Genomic DNA, 15,691 nt, shown 5'->3' with positions numbered 1-15,691 from the left:
TTGGAGATCAACAAATGAACGAAAGCGAAACGCTTGTAAAGGGAATGTAGGGACCTCCACATGAGTAACTTTAGTTCTGTGCGAAAATGTTAACACATATCTACTGACACCATTTTTTGCCTTTGCCTTATTGTCAACTACTGTGAAATTTGTCACTGTATACATTTGAAACTCGTGCAGAATCGGAGTCCACTTCTGAACCAAAGCTCTTGGCACAGTAGAGTAAATCCTATCTCCCTGTTTGTACAAAAATGGTGTCAGAATCATTTTAACATAAACTGATCTAAAAAAACCAACTAATTGATATAAAATTCCATAAATGACATTTACCTTATTGTCTTGCAAAACCATTTCAATAGACCAAGTCTCTTGTTTGTTGTATTTGCTAGGCTCTTCCCATATCCTAACAATATATACTTTAAAATTCCACCAAAGCCTCTTGAGATTTACTTCCGATATTGAATCATATTTTTCCTCCATGTTTTGTCAGGACAGTGATAAAGTGAAGATGTGTGAAGAAAGTTTGGGAATTCTCTAAATGAGCGGGAATTTTTAATTGAACATTGACAACGTAGCTTATATATATAGCCTGACGTGAAATCTAAAAATTTTGCATGTATAATCGACTATTTAACCCCTTCTTGATACAAATAATGGTAACTGTTGCTGTTATGTGATATGTCATTTCCAATTTGAAGACACATATCAACTAATGAAGCATGACACTTGTTAATTACCTAGTCATGCACTATTCACTTGTTATATATTAATAGAAGATAGAAAAGGGCTTTATTCCACCATTAGACATTGTTGTAGTATTTTAAAATACTTTAAAAATATTTTTATTATTATCAAAAATAAAAATAATTTAAAATTATTTTATTTAATTTAATATTTATAATTTTATATATAATATTCAAAATTATATATTTATTATATTTAATATTATATATTTATTTATAAAATAAAATAATTTTAAATTTATTTGAGTGGTTTTTAATTTAGTATTTCCTGCACATTTTCAGTTGGCTACATATATAATTATATATGATCCAAATGAACTTACATCGTGTGCCGTAAATTTATTCGCTATTAAAGCTCCCCCTTGTCATGTTTTGGGATTGATATATATGATTAGGGGCGTGGAATATCATTGTGGTGTGAGGAAACCTTAATTAACAGTAATTACTATATGGAACCTTAAAAGCATGCCACAATTATACTTTACCTGTTTACCGTGGTTACAGTTAATTAATTAATAATATTTTTTTAACCAATTGACACAGTTGAGTTAAAATAATCAAATATAAATTATTAATTTCAAACTCTCAACACATGTTTCTGCTTACACCCGATGGACTAGTGTAGCTACTATAGTTAATTACTATAGAATATAATAATTTTAGACTGCACCTAAGTCAAATTAACGGAGCAATAACATTGTTTTCAGAAAAAATTATAAGCATAATGCATATAAATTTTTAAGAGCACCCACAAATTAAATTTCTTAAAGGAAAAAATGGTAAAAACTCAAGTGTAGTCGACTTCACATGAAGTTGATAGCCGAAAGTCGTGTGAAAAAAATTTAGTTAAATCAGTCAAATCATCTAACAACTTTTAATTTTTAACTTTATGTGAAGTGGAGTGCAGTTGAGTTTTCACCTAAAAAAATACTATATTATTCGATAATGGGTGTGGATTATCCATTATAAGTATTCCAATCCAACGGTGACAACGGATGAACGATCTCAAAAGTGCGTTAACTACGTTACTGTTACGCCACAGTAGTATCTCACGGTCTCACGAACCTATAGTAGACCTCCACGTGGCACTGTCATAGCGGAATCGGCCCAACCTTTCTCCTTAGCACCGCATTTGGACAACAAACGAATCTAACTCGGAGTCTGGGCCTAGGACAGGAAAGTATCCAAACACGCCCTTATCTTCAAAAAATGTAACAATATAATTAAAAAATAAAATAAAATGAAAGTGGCATAATGAGGAAGCAATGCAGCATCATTTCCCTTCGTTAGTTACAGTCTTACACACTCACGCTAAGATTCCATAAGCCACATCGAATTCGAATTCGAATTCGAAATTTGGATCTCTCATTCTCCGATCGTGCGAGCCAGGTAAATAGTTTCTCTCTCTTGCTTCCTTCTTCATTTTCTCCGCCGAGAAAGTGCGAGAAAATAACACAATCCAACTTAGTTTCACTGTTTTAGCGGGAAAAAAATAGTGTTAATTCGATTTTGATTGGATCAAGCTCAAATTCGAATCTCAGTAACTCTTGGTTACTTCAATTACGGATCTGTGTTTTGTTTTCGTCAGTGAGTTGAAGAACTTCAACGATGATGGAGAAGGCGGATTCGGTGCAGAAGCTTTACACGCGGATGCGGCTTTGGGACTTTCCGGATCAGTACGTGATTGAACCAACGGATGGTTCTTCTGGTTCTTCTTTGGCCATTAGTAAAGTCGATGGTTCCATGAAGCTAATCGGTTTGTTGCTTCCTTGCTTCTACAATATATAATTGTTCTTTTATTTATTTATTCTTACTATGTGACTTATCTATGATCGATCCTTTTTCTTTTTAATGTAATTTTCCTGCTTTATTATCATGCTATGACAGATGAAGTTCCACAAGGTAACTCCCTTCAAGTTCCTAAGATTTATACCATCTTCGGTGTGGTTGGCATGTTGAGGCTTCTGGCTGGTAAGCAATCCTAGGAGGCACTTATCCTTTATTTTCTGATTGATATTGTAGATGCCATAAGTGATGAGTGATTATACTATGCCTCTCTTTTTGGTTGTGCTTTGAGTTTTTATTTGTTGAGCATGTTGATTTATTGTAGGATTTATCTTTGTTTGATATGATTGCGCTATAATGTTAAGTTATAAGATTAGAGGGAAGGAAATAAATACCAATATTGCTTATATCTTTACACCTTATGCAGTAGCCAATAGGTGCCTACTCCACCCGTCCCTGTTTTTCAGAGTCTGCTTCTCTTTCTTTCTTTTTTTTCCCTGGATAAATTCCTGTTTTGTCTGTGTAATTGTGATTTTGATCATAGCATGTTGATTTTCTAGCTGTAGTTTGCATTTCGAATTTTTTTTCTTCAGGACTCAATGCATTGCTTTTTGACTGTAGACTTCAATATATTGACTAATCATTTTGATGTTGCTAAATTTTACTGGGCCTTTAGGATCATATTTGCTGGTTATAACTGATCGAGAATGTGTTGGATCTTACTTGGGGCATCCAATTTTTAAAATATCTTCCTTGAAGTTTTTTCCCTGTGATCATTCTCTTAAAAGTGCCCCTGCTGAACAGGTTTGCTTGCTACAACTCCACTTGTTTCTTATTTAGTTCTATGTCCAACCAATTTGCAACTCATAATTTTTATACCTTATTTGGCAACAGAAGACAGAAATGGAATTTCTAGGGCTGCTAAATGTTGCTGAGAAAACCCATGGTCTGTTCTTCTCATACGAAACTAACTTAACTCTGAGGTGAATCACTTAAATATTCATCAGCCCTGTGTACAAATTTGTTACAGAAATATGATATTGGTTTTATTCATTCTAAAACTTGAGACAAGTACTTGTATTAATATCCACAAAGAAGGAAGTAGCATTCTCTGTTGATTACTTGCTTCATCCATGCACCCTGTAAACCTATAGAGAAAATGCATTTTCCCTCTCTATTCTATTTTGCCAATTTAATCTTGTATATGCTACTTTTAGTGCCTCATTTATGATAGACTTGCATCAGAATTGACACTTTGACATTTTTCAAATTTCAAACAAAGAGATGTTTTAGTGACAAAAGGTGACTGATTACTTCTAAGTTAGAAAGATGGCAAGAACTTTTATTCCTTAATTGAAAATTGAGTGCATTTTCTAAATGGAAATGAAAAGAAAGTGCAAAACAAATGTAATAATTAAGAGGAGTTGCTTGACTTGCTTCTGCCAAATTAGTTTCAGCATGCAAGTCTGTCTAGTTTTACAACTAGGATTTAGAATAGGTGCTTGACTACATAAGCAAGCAACATCTGCTAGCTGAGCTCTAGGATAAGTAAAAGATATACGCCCTTTTCTAGTAAAGAGCCACTGGCAAGTTAGGTTACAAAAGTACTTGAAGACTGACTCATTTTGATGTCATATGTGAAATTCTTATTTGTTATATTAATATTCTGAGTCACATATTTTAGAAAACTTAAAGTGATTAATTGAAATAACCTGTTTTTTTAACTTTATTGAGTGTCAAAATTAAATATGAAATTGCATTTACTGATATCATATCAATGTTCTGCAGTGCACAGCGTTTAAATGCCCTAGGTGATGAGTCTAAATTGCTTCCTCTTTGGAGACAGGTAATTTATTTCATTCTAGCCAACTACTCTGCTAATTAGGAGCACTGAGTGATTTTCTATGTCTAGGCAAAGATTTCCTGCTTAAAGTGACTCTTTCTGCTGTCTTTTTGTTTTATCCTGCTAAAATGCTTATGTTACCAAATTCTTGACTGCAGGCAGAACCTCGCTTTCTTTGGAACAATTATATGTTGGAAGTGCTCATTGATAATAAGGTGGATCTGTGGAAAAATTTTCCGTTCAATTTCTTCCATGTTTATTCTGTACTTATTATTGTTATATTACTAACTAATAAGTGTATGGTCCTGTTCTTGCAGTTAGACCCATACTTACTCCCAGTAGTCCAAGGCAGTATCCTTATTTGATTTCCCCCATGTTGTATCATTATTTTGTTTGTTGTTATTGTTATCTAACAAAAATATATTTTTGTTTGTTCATTTAAGTATTTCAACTGTTTGTATGTCACTAAACCATCTTTCATTGTTTTGACAACAATATTTTGTTTGTTCATTTAACTATTTCAACTGTTTGTATTTCACTCAACCATCTTTCTTCAGGGTTGACCTTAATAAGTAATTAGGTTTTCATTACTTTCAAGCAGCCATTGGGAAAGAGACTATTGATGTCACTTTAATTGCTAGGAGATGCACAAGAAGAAATGGTATTTTGAGGCTTAAGAATATAGTTTCTTTTATCCAAATCCGCCAAAAATAGTTCTATTCATTTCCAACTTGACTGTGCATGTGTATCATAAATATAGCAAGTAGATGTGATCTTTCTTGCTTAATGAATCAGTCTCTATTAGGATATCAAATTAATGGAGTGGTTAATTAGGTGGTGATAATGGAAGATTGCTAGAATTTTTTAACTGCTTTATGTATTAGAATTTAGGATATGCTGATGATTGAAGTTGTACTGAATATTTAATACTTGGTAGTATAAGAAGGAAAATAATTGATGAGATTACTAATGGTTTAGGCTAGGGTACTTGAGTAAGAAGATCCATGGTAATGATAAATGCTTTTGCGACCACAGAGATAGATGTGGTGGAAAAATGCCCTACTATAAGAAGTATATTAACTTGAGGTATTACAAAATTTGACCCAGTCTCAAACTGTTAGGAGCAGTATAGAGTTGATAAATATTAAATGCAATGATTGAGTAGGAGAAACAAAAAGGATTCATTCTAGGTCTAACTGGCTGCAGTATCTATAAATATGTATGGTGTAAGCAGAATTTATTGTGACATAACTTGGGTTACATGATGTGCAATTAATTCCGTTCGTTTTAACCCCAGCACATTGATTTTATGTGAGACTTAAAAGTCTACAATTTGAGTAGTTTTAATGAGAAAATATGGTTGTCATTTCTGGCTGCTTGAAAAAGGTATAATCCATCACCTTTTATTGGTTGATTTGCTAATGTTCCACGTGCAATTTCCTTTTCTGAAAGGAACTCGATTATGGAGAAGAGGAGCTGATGCTGATGGGTATGCTGCGAATTTTGTGGAAACAGAGCAAATTATGCAGCTCAATGGGTATACTGCATCATTTGTTCAGGTATATCTTTCTATGATCATGAAACTTTTCTATGGTGTGCTTGCCCGGTGAGATGGGATAGTTCTAACAATTAGTAGTGGTCTTATTGCTGGGGATAGTTGTTGTTTTCACAATGTTGAACATTAGTATTTGTGGTTTAGGGTTTTCAGCTAGTAAGCGGAAGCTTAATTAATAAACATCGGATAGTTAATTAAAATAGTTCCTTAATGAGTTGACAATGAAAATTTAACTTTTTTACATCAAAGATAGTTCAGAAATTATTCGTTGCCTGTCTGAATCATTATTTACAACTTGTGGTCCTTTAAAATTAGTGGTGCCGAACCTTAGAGAAGCCAGCTTCTTGTCCTTCAGGGAAAAAAAAACAAAAAAAAAAAACAAAATACTAGAAAAATTGTTAATCATGCACTTATTCCCTTTCAATTGTATAATAATATCTTTAGGCTTTGCTTGGTGATCATACTGTAGTGAGTGTAATTAGAAGAAACAAGATTGGAAAGACTATTTAAAATGGGGAGTAAAATACGTATGCTGAGTAGTAATTGGTTTGGCAAGTAAAAAATTGTAATTAACTAGTAAAAACTGGAATGTAGAACATGTCCCCTGTTTTTACCTTACAATCAACAAGTATCCCATAAAAGGGAAGTGCAATGATGATGGCAAGGTAAAATCAGTGTCACATAAAAACAAACCTCTTTTTTCATTGCCAGTCATAGTTGGAGCAGTTTTCTTCAAATAACGACACAAGCCAATTTTGGTTGTGAGACTGCTTTTCTGTCTCTTGAATTTCTCTAAGGGGAGTCAATGCCTTGGCTTTGTGCTCTCTCTATATCCGTAATGTGTATCATCGTATATTATTTTAATTTCTTACATTTTATTAGAAACCGTGGAAATATCTTATAATATCCTAATTGTATCATCGAATCAAAATAAATCCTACATGATCTTTTTGAATTGGTTTTCATATTATTTTGTAACAATTATATTTATTACCTTATATAAATAGACATCAATACTGGCATCCAATTAAAGCATTCCATCTATCTTTTTCTTTCCTATATCCAGTCTCGACTTCTTTGCTCTACTATTCCTTATTCACTTTGACTCAATGTATAGTGTTTTAAGTTTGGAAAATTACCAAAATGGAAGACATTACAATACACTGCTAGGCCTATGTATCACCACATGCAATGTAGCTTTAAGATGGGTAGGAATCCAAATTACACCGTAACCTTTAATTCTAAGAATCCTCTGATGAGATTTGCTTCTAGTAGGATCCACATAATCATATTTTAAAATACAAATTTTGTGGTAATTATTCCAACTCTCTTAGGTTATAGTGAAAATGGGTGGTTCATGTCCATATATGATCAAAAAGCACGTCTGTGTGACAAAATTGACTATGATTCTTGCTTTTACTTTTGTGGATGATAGTGAACAGTCTTTGTGCTCCCAAGATTTTCTCAGTTAAACATGTTTCTTGTTATATGTCTTATTAGCTACCTCGGTTGAGCTTCTGCAGGTTCGTGGTTCAATTCCATTGCTATGGGAGCAAATTGTTGACCTAACTTATAAACCAAACTTTGAGTTAATGAAACATGACGAAGCTGTAAGTGGTTGTTGATTGTTGTATTTCTTTGGCTAACACCTAATGTTCTATGTATTTCACTGCTATTTTCATTGCTTGTAATGCAGCCTCGAGTTCTGGAAAGACATTTCTTAGATTTAAGAAAGAAATATGGGGCAGTGCTGGCTGTTGATCTTGTTAATAAGGTGAATATTCTGTCACTGATTATTGAACTGACAGGTTTTATCTGATGGTTGATAATTATACTTGACGATTTTTTAATGTATTCACATAGTAGTTTCGTAAACAACTATAGAGAATATGTACTGTATAGGTGGACCTATGATAAAATGATGTGCATGTAAATGTTACGCATGAGCGAGCTTCTGTTTGATTCCCTTTCTTTCTGCTTTGTATCTTATCAGCATGGTGGAGAAGGTCGGCTGTGTGAAAAATTTGGCAGTACAGTGCAGCAAGTGGCTAGTGATGATGTAAGGTAGAAGTCTCTTTCGATTAACCTTTAAGTTGATGTACATACATGCATTTGATTTCTTCTTATTTGATATCTATGCATACCTTTTTATTTTCTTTTTGTAGATATGTGCACTTTGATTTTCATCAAGTATGTGGGCACATTCATTTTGAACGTCTCTCAATCCTTTATGATCAAATTTCGGATTTTATTGACACAAATGGGTATGTATTTATTGCATTAAGTAGTTAAGCTACTAAATGCAATCCGTTCAGAATTTAGTTAATATTTGAATTTCACACTTCTATTGCTTGGTTTCATCCATGCAGGAAACTACCTATGAGCTACTAATTTCTAGCATAGTTTTCAGCTATTTTTCCTGGAAAAGGGTCTTAACCATATTATTCTGTTTTATAATATAATATGATGCTGTACTCATATCTAATTGAAGCATTTTAAATAATCTTTTGCGTGTTTCAATTCTGTTTTGGAACTGTAGATATCTTCTACTGAATGAAAAGGGAGAGAAAATGAAGGAACAACGTGGGATTGTTAGGACCAATTGTATTGACTGTCTGGACCGTACAAATGTAACTCAGGTTGGTTACTTCTATTATGTAAAATGTTTTGTGCATTACCTGATGAGGAGAAAATATTTCTTTCCTTGTCTATAAGAACATGTCATCCTTCTGTTATTATCTATTCTGGATTTATTGCATGGGGAAGAAGAAAAGAGCTCCTCATTGTACACATGTATATGTATGTGTATGTACAAGTATATAAAACTGTGACTTTGATCCCCATAATTGTTTGTACATTGTCTATGTGTGTGCGCCTCTATGTGGCATCATTTTTCTGCTTAACTATGTTAAAAAATTTATGCAGAGCATGATAGGCCGAAAAATGTTGGAATACCAGCTTAGAAGGCTTGGTGTCTTTGGTGCCGAAGAAACCATTAGTTCACATAAAAATCTGGATGAAAAATTTAAGATCTGTAAGTGGTTCTTGATTCCAAATTATGTCCTTTAAAATGCACGTGTATGTGTGTATAGGATCAATAGTTGCTTCAAAGGATTTAGTTCCTATCTCTAATGGTTGCTCTTGGATCAGTGTGGGCAAATCATGGAGATGATATAAGTACACAGTACACAGGAACTCCTGCTCTGAAAGGAGACTTTGTAAGGTACTTTTTCCCATGAATTTCTGAAAAGTCAAAAGCTTTCATTGTTCCTCACATATGAATAAGATCAGTAAACTATGCATGCACAAAATGTTTCTAAGTTGTAATTGCAATCAGCATTGAATTCTTTGAAGAGCAAGTTAAACATCATATATTGTGTAATGGCAAAGCTTGTCAATAACATGGAAGTATATAATGCAAGTATGCCATTGTTTTATAATTTAAGGTGGCGGGATTTTATGATAAGATTCAACATCTCTAAAGTTTCAAAGATGTTGGTTATAAATTATATATAACCTTTGCACTATCACTTTTTAATTATGTGATGGGATTCAGATTTGGACATCGAACATTTCAAGGGATACTAAAAGATGGCTGGAATGCTCTTCTACGCTATTATTTGAATAATTTTAGTGATGGAACTAGGCAGGTTTGTGATCCTCTCATTATATACTCTAGCTTTGCTGTAGCATTTGTTTGGTGTTTACTTGGCTGTTATAACCAAGATTGGTCTGGTTTTCAAAACTATGGTCCTTACTTGTTATTGACTTGGCCTAGTCTTCTATGTATTTTGCTTTTCCCTTCTCCTTCCTAATACAGTTTTATTGAATGTATGCTGCTTCTTGCAGTATTTATTATGCATTAGATACTGGCTTTTTCTCTACATGTCTTACTGTGTACATATTCTGAAGAAATTATATTCAATGTCACTTATCAGTTACCCCAGCTGAACAGATCATGAGTAGTTTAGTAAATAATTTTCTTAAGTTTTCTGTGTCTTAATATATCTTAAGCTGTTGATTTGAACATTTTCAGCTCTTTATTTGTTGGTTTTATACTGTTTATGATTTTCTTAATTATGTGAAGGACGCAATTGATCTCCTGCAAGGACATTATATAGTTTCTGTCAGCAGAGATGCAACTCCCTCTTCCAAGAAACAAGGCCTTGAATCTATAGCTGTGAGTAAAGTTTAGATGGAAGTATTTCGTGGTTAAATTAGAACAACTAATTTGGTTTGAAAAGGTTAAATTTATTCTGATTGTCAATTGACATCTATCTCATTAGGACACAAAATAATTTATTTATTTGTTTTTTGTTTCTTTGTTTTGCAAGAGATACTTTATATGGTTTATAAAATGTGGGTTTGAACCCAACAGAAAAGTGAGAGATTGTAATGGGCCACAAGCCCATAATACGACAGCAAAAAATGATTCAACTTTTATTTGGTTGAAAAATTGCCTTTGCTATTAAAATGAGTAACCTTATCATTCAGTCAAGGAAATTGTTTTAATGATTAGGTTCTCAGACTGTGCATTAAGCACTGCCTCTTTGTTGAAGATTAAATAAGATTGTCTTGCACTACACATTTAGCTAGTATGCTGTAGTTGATCAATATAGCTGCTGAAATGCTTTAAGAATATTATATACATTTAATTCAAAGTTCAAACTGATATTGATTTGAGTTACATTAAACTTTGCAGTCACTTCCTCTAGCTTTGGGTCTGGTTTTAACTGGATTCTTTTTTGCAATCATGTCATTGAATCAAGGTGAGTCAACTTTTGTATGTTCAGTTTAATTGTAATTACGCGAGAAGGGAAGTAGCCTTTAGACTAATTAAATGCTCTAGGTTGATTATGTTTCAATTTAGTTATGGTATATCACCAAGATCAGCGAGCTTCAAAAGTAACTTAAAGTGGTTGCGTGTCTTGTATGGTAATCCTCTGCTGCAAAAAAATGGCTTGCCCAAGGTTTATGGATATTGAAAGCAAAAATTGACTTCAAAATTTATGAGAATTTCTTAAAATAGTATTGGGCTATTACAATGTTTGATGCATCTGAGGAAGTTGCCTATAGTCCTAGTTAACTGGATACATACTTAGACTTGCTAGCTCAGGTTTAGGCCATTATCTACAAGAGCGTGGCAGTGTTACACATGCCACATGGTGTGAAATCTATAGCTTTTAAGTGATGATCTTTTATCTGTTTTCAAACAGGTCGATATGATTATCGGCACTTCTTCTTATCACTAATGTGGGCTGGCATTAGCATCGGGATAGCAGCAGTTGTGAGGGCGAATGGTCGTGTTTTCTGCAACAGGCCTCGCCTACACAAGCCCAGGAGTTAAAAATATTTATGCAGATCACGCTGAGCAATTACATTCATTTATGTGCAGTGTGCAGCTTCTGCAACACAGGACTCATTGGCATAGCCTTAGTTACACTTCCAGATCACTTTAACAGATTCGATTCTTAAATCAAGGTTCCCTGCTTGCTATTATTTATTCTTTCTTACTAATTCTGTATTCATCATTATAGCTTCCAGAAATTTATTTATCATGGTCCTGTGATCCTGTCCACGTCCCATTGGAGGGGTTGGGGTGGTTGTTTTGTCAATGTTTATGGCGAATTGCAGATCCTCCCCACCTTGTATATTTGGCTCTATCTGTGCCATGTTTGAGATGGAAGAATGTTGAGGTTGTTGGAACTCATCAAATTTGATAATATTTTGTATGCTTCATGCAAATCGAGATACATAAAATAGAACGCTTAGAAATATTGGCACTTGTTGTTATTTCTATTTTTAATATTTATAATGATAGTATTAGCTGTGTACTTACTATCACTATTTCCGGCAAGAATTAGAATGCCTTTGGATAAATTCTTTTAAAAAGACTTCGTTAAACTGTTTTTATTTGAGCTTCATCTCATTATGAACTTATATTTAATCACTTTTTCAAATATCGAATAATGATGATAATAGTTTATTGCACTGGTCACATTCATTTAATTTAATCAATTACAAAATATTGAACTCGGCTTGTGGATATTTGTACTTGCAATTCATATGACAATGCTCAGTTACTATTATTATACCATGCGTGTTTGTTTGCGTATTTTTATACTTAAATTTTAGCTGCTGCACTTTATGCATCTTTGGGGGGACTAGGCATCTGACTGGTTACGGGAATCAATTCCTTTTTGTGATAATAAATATCATCCTTTCATCTCTGGTTATTTGTAAAGTACAATTTTATTAAACAAAACAATAATGAATGCAACTAAGCAGGTGAATATAAATACATAAGATATACAAACCAATTATCTATCTATGCAGATGGTATCCTAAATGGGTTCCTACACGAGGCAATGGCCACCTCAGAGAATGTGTACATATTAAGTTTCTCTTTAGTGTAAGAAGAAGAAAAATAAAGTTATTCCTTAGGACATTGTACAAGCATGTTAACTCATCTTAATTGGATGTGGCAACCCTTTTTAATGAATAACAACTTATTATTATAATATTAGTATTTCTTTGGAAGCATGTCTTTGGAATGTAAACTTGGATTTTTACCTCAGCAACTTGTAACGCATCTTTCTAAGTATAATAATTGGATGATCAATTCTTCCTCACCCTGTTTGTGCATGTATTTTGCGATCTTGTTCTGTTTGATTGGCCTTTATTGTTAACAAAACCGAACCAATTACCGAACCTACGGTTACTAGGATCAATATGGTTGAGCCGGCATAAACACCCCTTTTGACTAGGTAGCATTCACCATTCAACCAACCTATCCTATAAGGCTGCCTCTTACTCATGCTTGTGGCAGTTATCAATAAGATCATTGCAATCCCAAAGCTAAGCCTGCCAACCATCACATCATTCAAATTTTGAGTCTAATGTTGGTCATGTATTGTATTTAGAAGGCTAATCTAATCTCAATTATTTGCTTATATGAAAAATGTTTCTGGGGTTTTCATGTGCTTTCCCTCCGGAAAAAAATTATATGATTCAACTATTGTCAACATGTGGCCAATAAAGGGCAAGACACATGGTACACCGTATTCATTGTCAAAACCGATCCAAATCACAATTCACAAAGAAAGAAAATTTGATTTGACAACTAGATCGGATGGTGGTGTGTCCATTTCATAGAACTAGATTCCAAGAGTGAAACTTCCTTCTAGAGCAACCATATGTCATTTCTAACATTGTAAATTATGAGCATTTAATAAAAGTTCAGCAAAATCTGGTTTGTTCCTTTATCTGGTTATGTACTTGTGTTAATATGAAGTAAGTCACAACTACTAACAAATATGAAAAAAAGATTGGTACCTACCAAGAGATCAAAAGCAGAACCATTGCAATGAGTGTTATCTTATAATGTGAGTTTCTTTTCCCTCCTGAACAATAATTCTTGAACAATACACAGTTGCCAATGATCTGAGCCAAACTTAAACAAACCAAAGCTGCAATCCCCAATCCAAATGCTTGGCTTGATGGTAAGTAACATTGTTTACCATTGAATCTAAGATCCTCCTTCTGTAAAATAGGACAAAACAAATGCATCATCATAACCCATTTCTAAAAAGATCAAAATTCCCCAATAATAATAACTAATAACTCTTTTATGTACACTACCTTGTTCCTCTTAATCTCAGAGGCTATACATAATAAGCATGAAACTAAGGCAAGTGTGAGGGAGATAATGACGGAGAAGATCACTGTAAATTTACACCTATTTGGAGTTTCCATTATTGAGATTTGTGAGTGAATGATTATTTGAAGATGAGACTTGAGAAGAGAGAATATATTGGAAGCTAAAAATCAAGAAATAGAAAGATGACTTTGCTGCTGTTGTTATTTCCTTGAAGGTATTGGCCATGTTCTTCTTCTTCTTTGAGTTTCTTCTTCTTTTGTGGTAGTTGAGACTTCCTTCCCAATAGGTCTATCATTTTTTTATGAAGGAGATACCATTCCTAATTGCAACTAGCTTGAAACTTGTATAGCTACAAATCTAACATAACTCTCCATTCTTGATTTATAGCTAATTAACTATTGATGAAAATTGTTTATTACCATGAAATACACACATGCATGACAATCTCCCAAAATCAATAACAAAAAAACTATTTGGCCAAAATGGTCAATTTCACACAATTTTTTAAAACAGCTATCCAAATAGTAAATATAAAAGGTAACTCATTAATTAATAATTATCTTAGCTAACATCAGAGCATGTATATATATGAAGAAAGCATATAAATTAAAGTTTTATTTAAGTTGGTACTAAGTACTAACTACTACTAATAATAATATTAGAGCAATTAAGTATGAATATATTTTTATTAGTTGCTAGTTGCCACGTTTTTAGGCAAGAGATGTAGCTGTTCACGCGGTGAGGGTTCTCTTTATGCCACTTCTGATACAAGCTTCTTATCTCTTTTGTTGAGTTGTGTGGGGCCATTGCCATGAAAATTCTAAAACTAAAAAACTAGGTTCTTCCTTCCTTCACCTTGGTAATTGACATTTCTCTTTCTATTGATATTGAGGGTTATTTCTTTGATGTTTCCTTTAAGATTCACTCTCTTAATCATAAGTCACTTTGATTTGATTCCATTGGAGGCATGTGAGCAAGTGTGTGTGTGTGAGAGAGAGAGAGAGAGTTAAAAATGTAAAGGCATCAACGCATTCTCCTCATAGTAAGAAAGAACCCCATTGACTAAGATTTGTTTAATTGTTTTGTTTGTTTGACCTTGTTTGAAACCCAATTCCCAACGTAGAAATGGTTCAGAGTTCAGAGAGATGGTGCCTTTGTTGATTCTTAAATGTTCAAATTGCAGCTTTTTTTTGTTTGGCTGCCTAGGTATTCCCCAATTTAACAGAAGAACAAGAATTAATTTGTTGTGGATTGAAGCTCCATTTAAAGGTCTATCATTAATTAATGGATTGCATGCACAAAGTGAAATTTAAATCTCGAACACTTGTTTATTCAAACGCAATTAATTGCAGCTTTCTTTATCAAAATAGTATTACCAACAAACAAGGCTTGTAAAGATACGTATTTTGGTGACTAGGCTTGTAAAAGATATGCAAATGCCAAATGGGTGCTGTTGTTGAGAATATTTGGTACTATTTTATGGGAAAAATAAATTCACAGCAAAAATAATCTCTGAATAAAGATCGCCAAGCCCAATTTGTGGGAATATTTATCCAACGGGCTCAGTCAAAATATCCTTTTTCAGTCCAATTATAGAATTGATCTCTATTAAAAAAAAAATTTGTCATCTCTTCCAATTCGGCATATTAAAAAACTAATCTGTTAAAAATTTGAGTTTTATTTAAAAGTCTATTATTAGTCAATGAATTGCTGCTGTCGAATCCTTGATATTTATTTAAATAGACAAATGAACTGACCACTCGAGCAACCCAAATTTATTTAAAGAGTTATTTTTTTAAGATGCACTTGATAAGAAAAAAAATAGAAAAGCTAATTCAGTCCCATTTAAAAATACTTGTTTACGATTAATAGTTTTAGTATTTAAGTTCTGATCAAAACACAAAGTTTTAGAATTTAGACAGTTCAATTTTTAAATTTGTTTAGCAATCTTGAAGACAAGTCTTGGGTTGTTTTAATATTTTTGCCACAAATGAAGCAAAGAACATGTTAGCCTTTTGTTAAAATTAGCTTATCTTTCTATTTAGTTATTTGTTAACACTAAATTGATGATCAAATAGACATTATCATCAAATATATCATACATA

General features: G+C 33.1%; 2 protein-coding genes across 2 annotated transcripts; one reads left to right on the top strand and one right to left on the bottom strand.

Moving 5' to 3' along the window:
• The first annotated feature begins 1,984 nt into the window (after positions 1-1,984).
• Positions 1,985-11,770, top strand: LOC130981780 (phosphoinositide phosphatase SAC7-like). Its single transcript, XM_057905482.1, has 21 exons — positions 1,985-2,132; positions 2,332-2,499; positions 2,631-2,714; positions 3,205-3,332; positions 3,423-3,511; positions 4,317-4,374; positions 4,530-4,586; positions 4,689-4,722; positions 4,952-5,032; positions 5,824-5,930; positions 7,450-7,536; positions 7,623-7,700; positions 7,920-7,990; positions 8,092-8,190; positions 8,466-8,565; positions 8,852-8,960; positions 9,077-9,149; positions 9,483-9,576; positions 10,014-10,106; positions 10,629-10,695; positions 11,143-11,770. Exons 2-21 carry the CDS (start codon positions 2,352-2,354, stop codon positions 11,271-11,273), a joined length of 1,788 nt encoding a protein of 595 aa, XP_057761465.1. The 5' UTR covers positions 1,985-2,132; positions 2,332-2,351; the 3' UTR covers positions 11,274-11,770.
• A 156-nt stretch (positions 11,771-11,926) lies between these two features.
• Positions 11,927-14,331, bottom strand: LOC130979942 (protein MODIFYING WALL LIGNIN-2-like). Its single transcript, XM_057903504.1, has 3 exons — positions 13,568-14,331; positions 13,266-13,468; positions 11,927-12,790 (listed from the first exon to the last, which is right to left on the bottom strand). Exons 1-3 carry the CDS (start codon positions 13,679-13,681, stop codon positions 12,556-12,558), a joined length of 552 nt encoding a protein of 183 aa, XP_057759487.1. The 5' UTR covers positions 13,682-14,331; the 3' UTR covers positions 11,927-12,555.
• Between the last annotated feature and the right edge of the window lie 1,360 nt (positions 14,332-15,691).

Source organism: Arachis stenosperma, chromosome 5, assembly GCF_014773155.1.
Source record: "Arachis stenosperma cultivar V10309 chromosome 5, arast.V10309.gnm1.PFL2, whole genome shotgun sequence".
NCBI lineage: Eukaryota > Viridiplantae > Streptophyta > Magnoliopsida > Fabales > Fabaceae > Arachis > Arachis stenosperma.
This window is presented reverse-complemented; position numbering and strand designations above follow the sequence as displayed.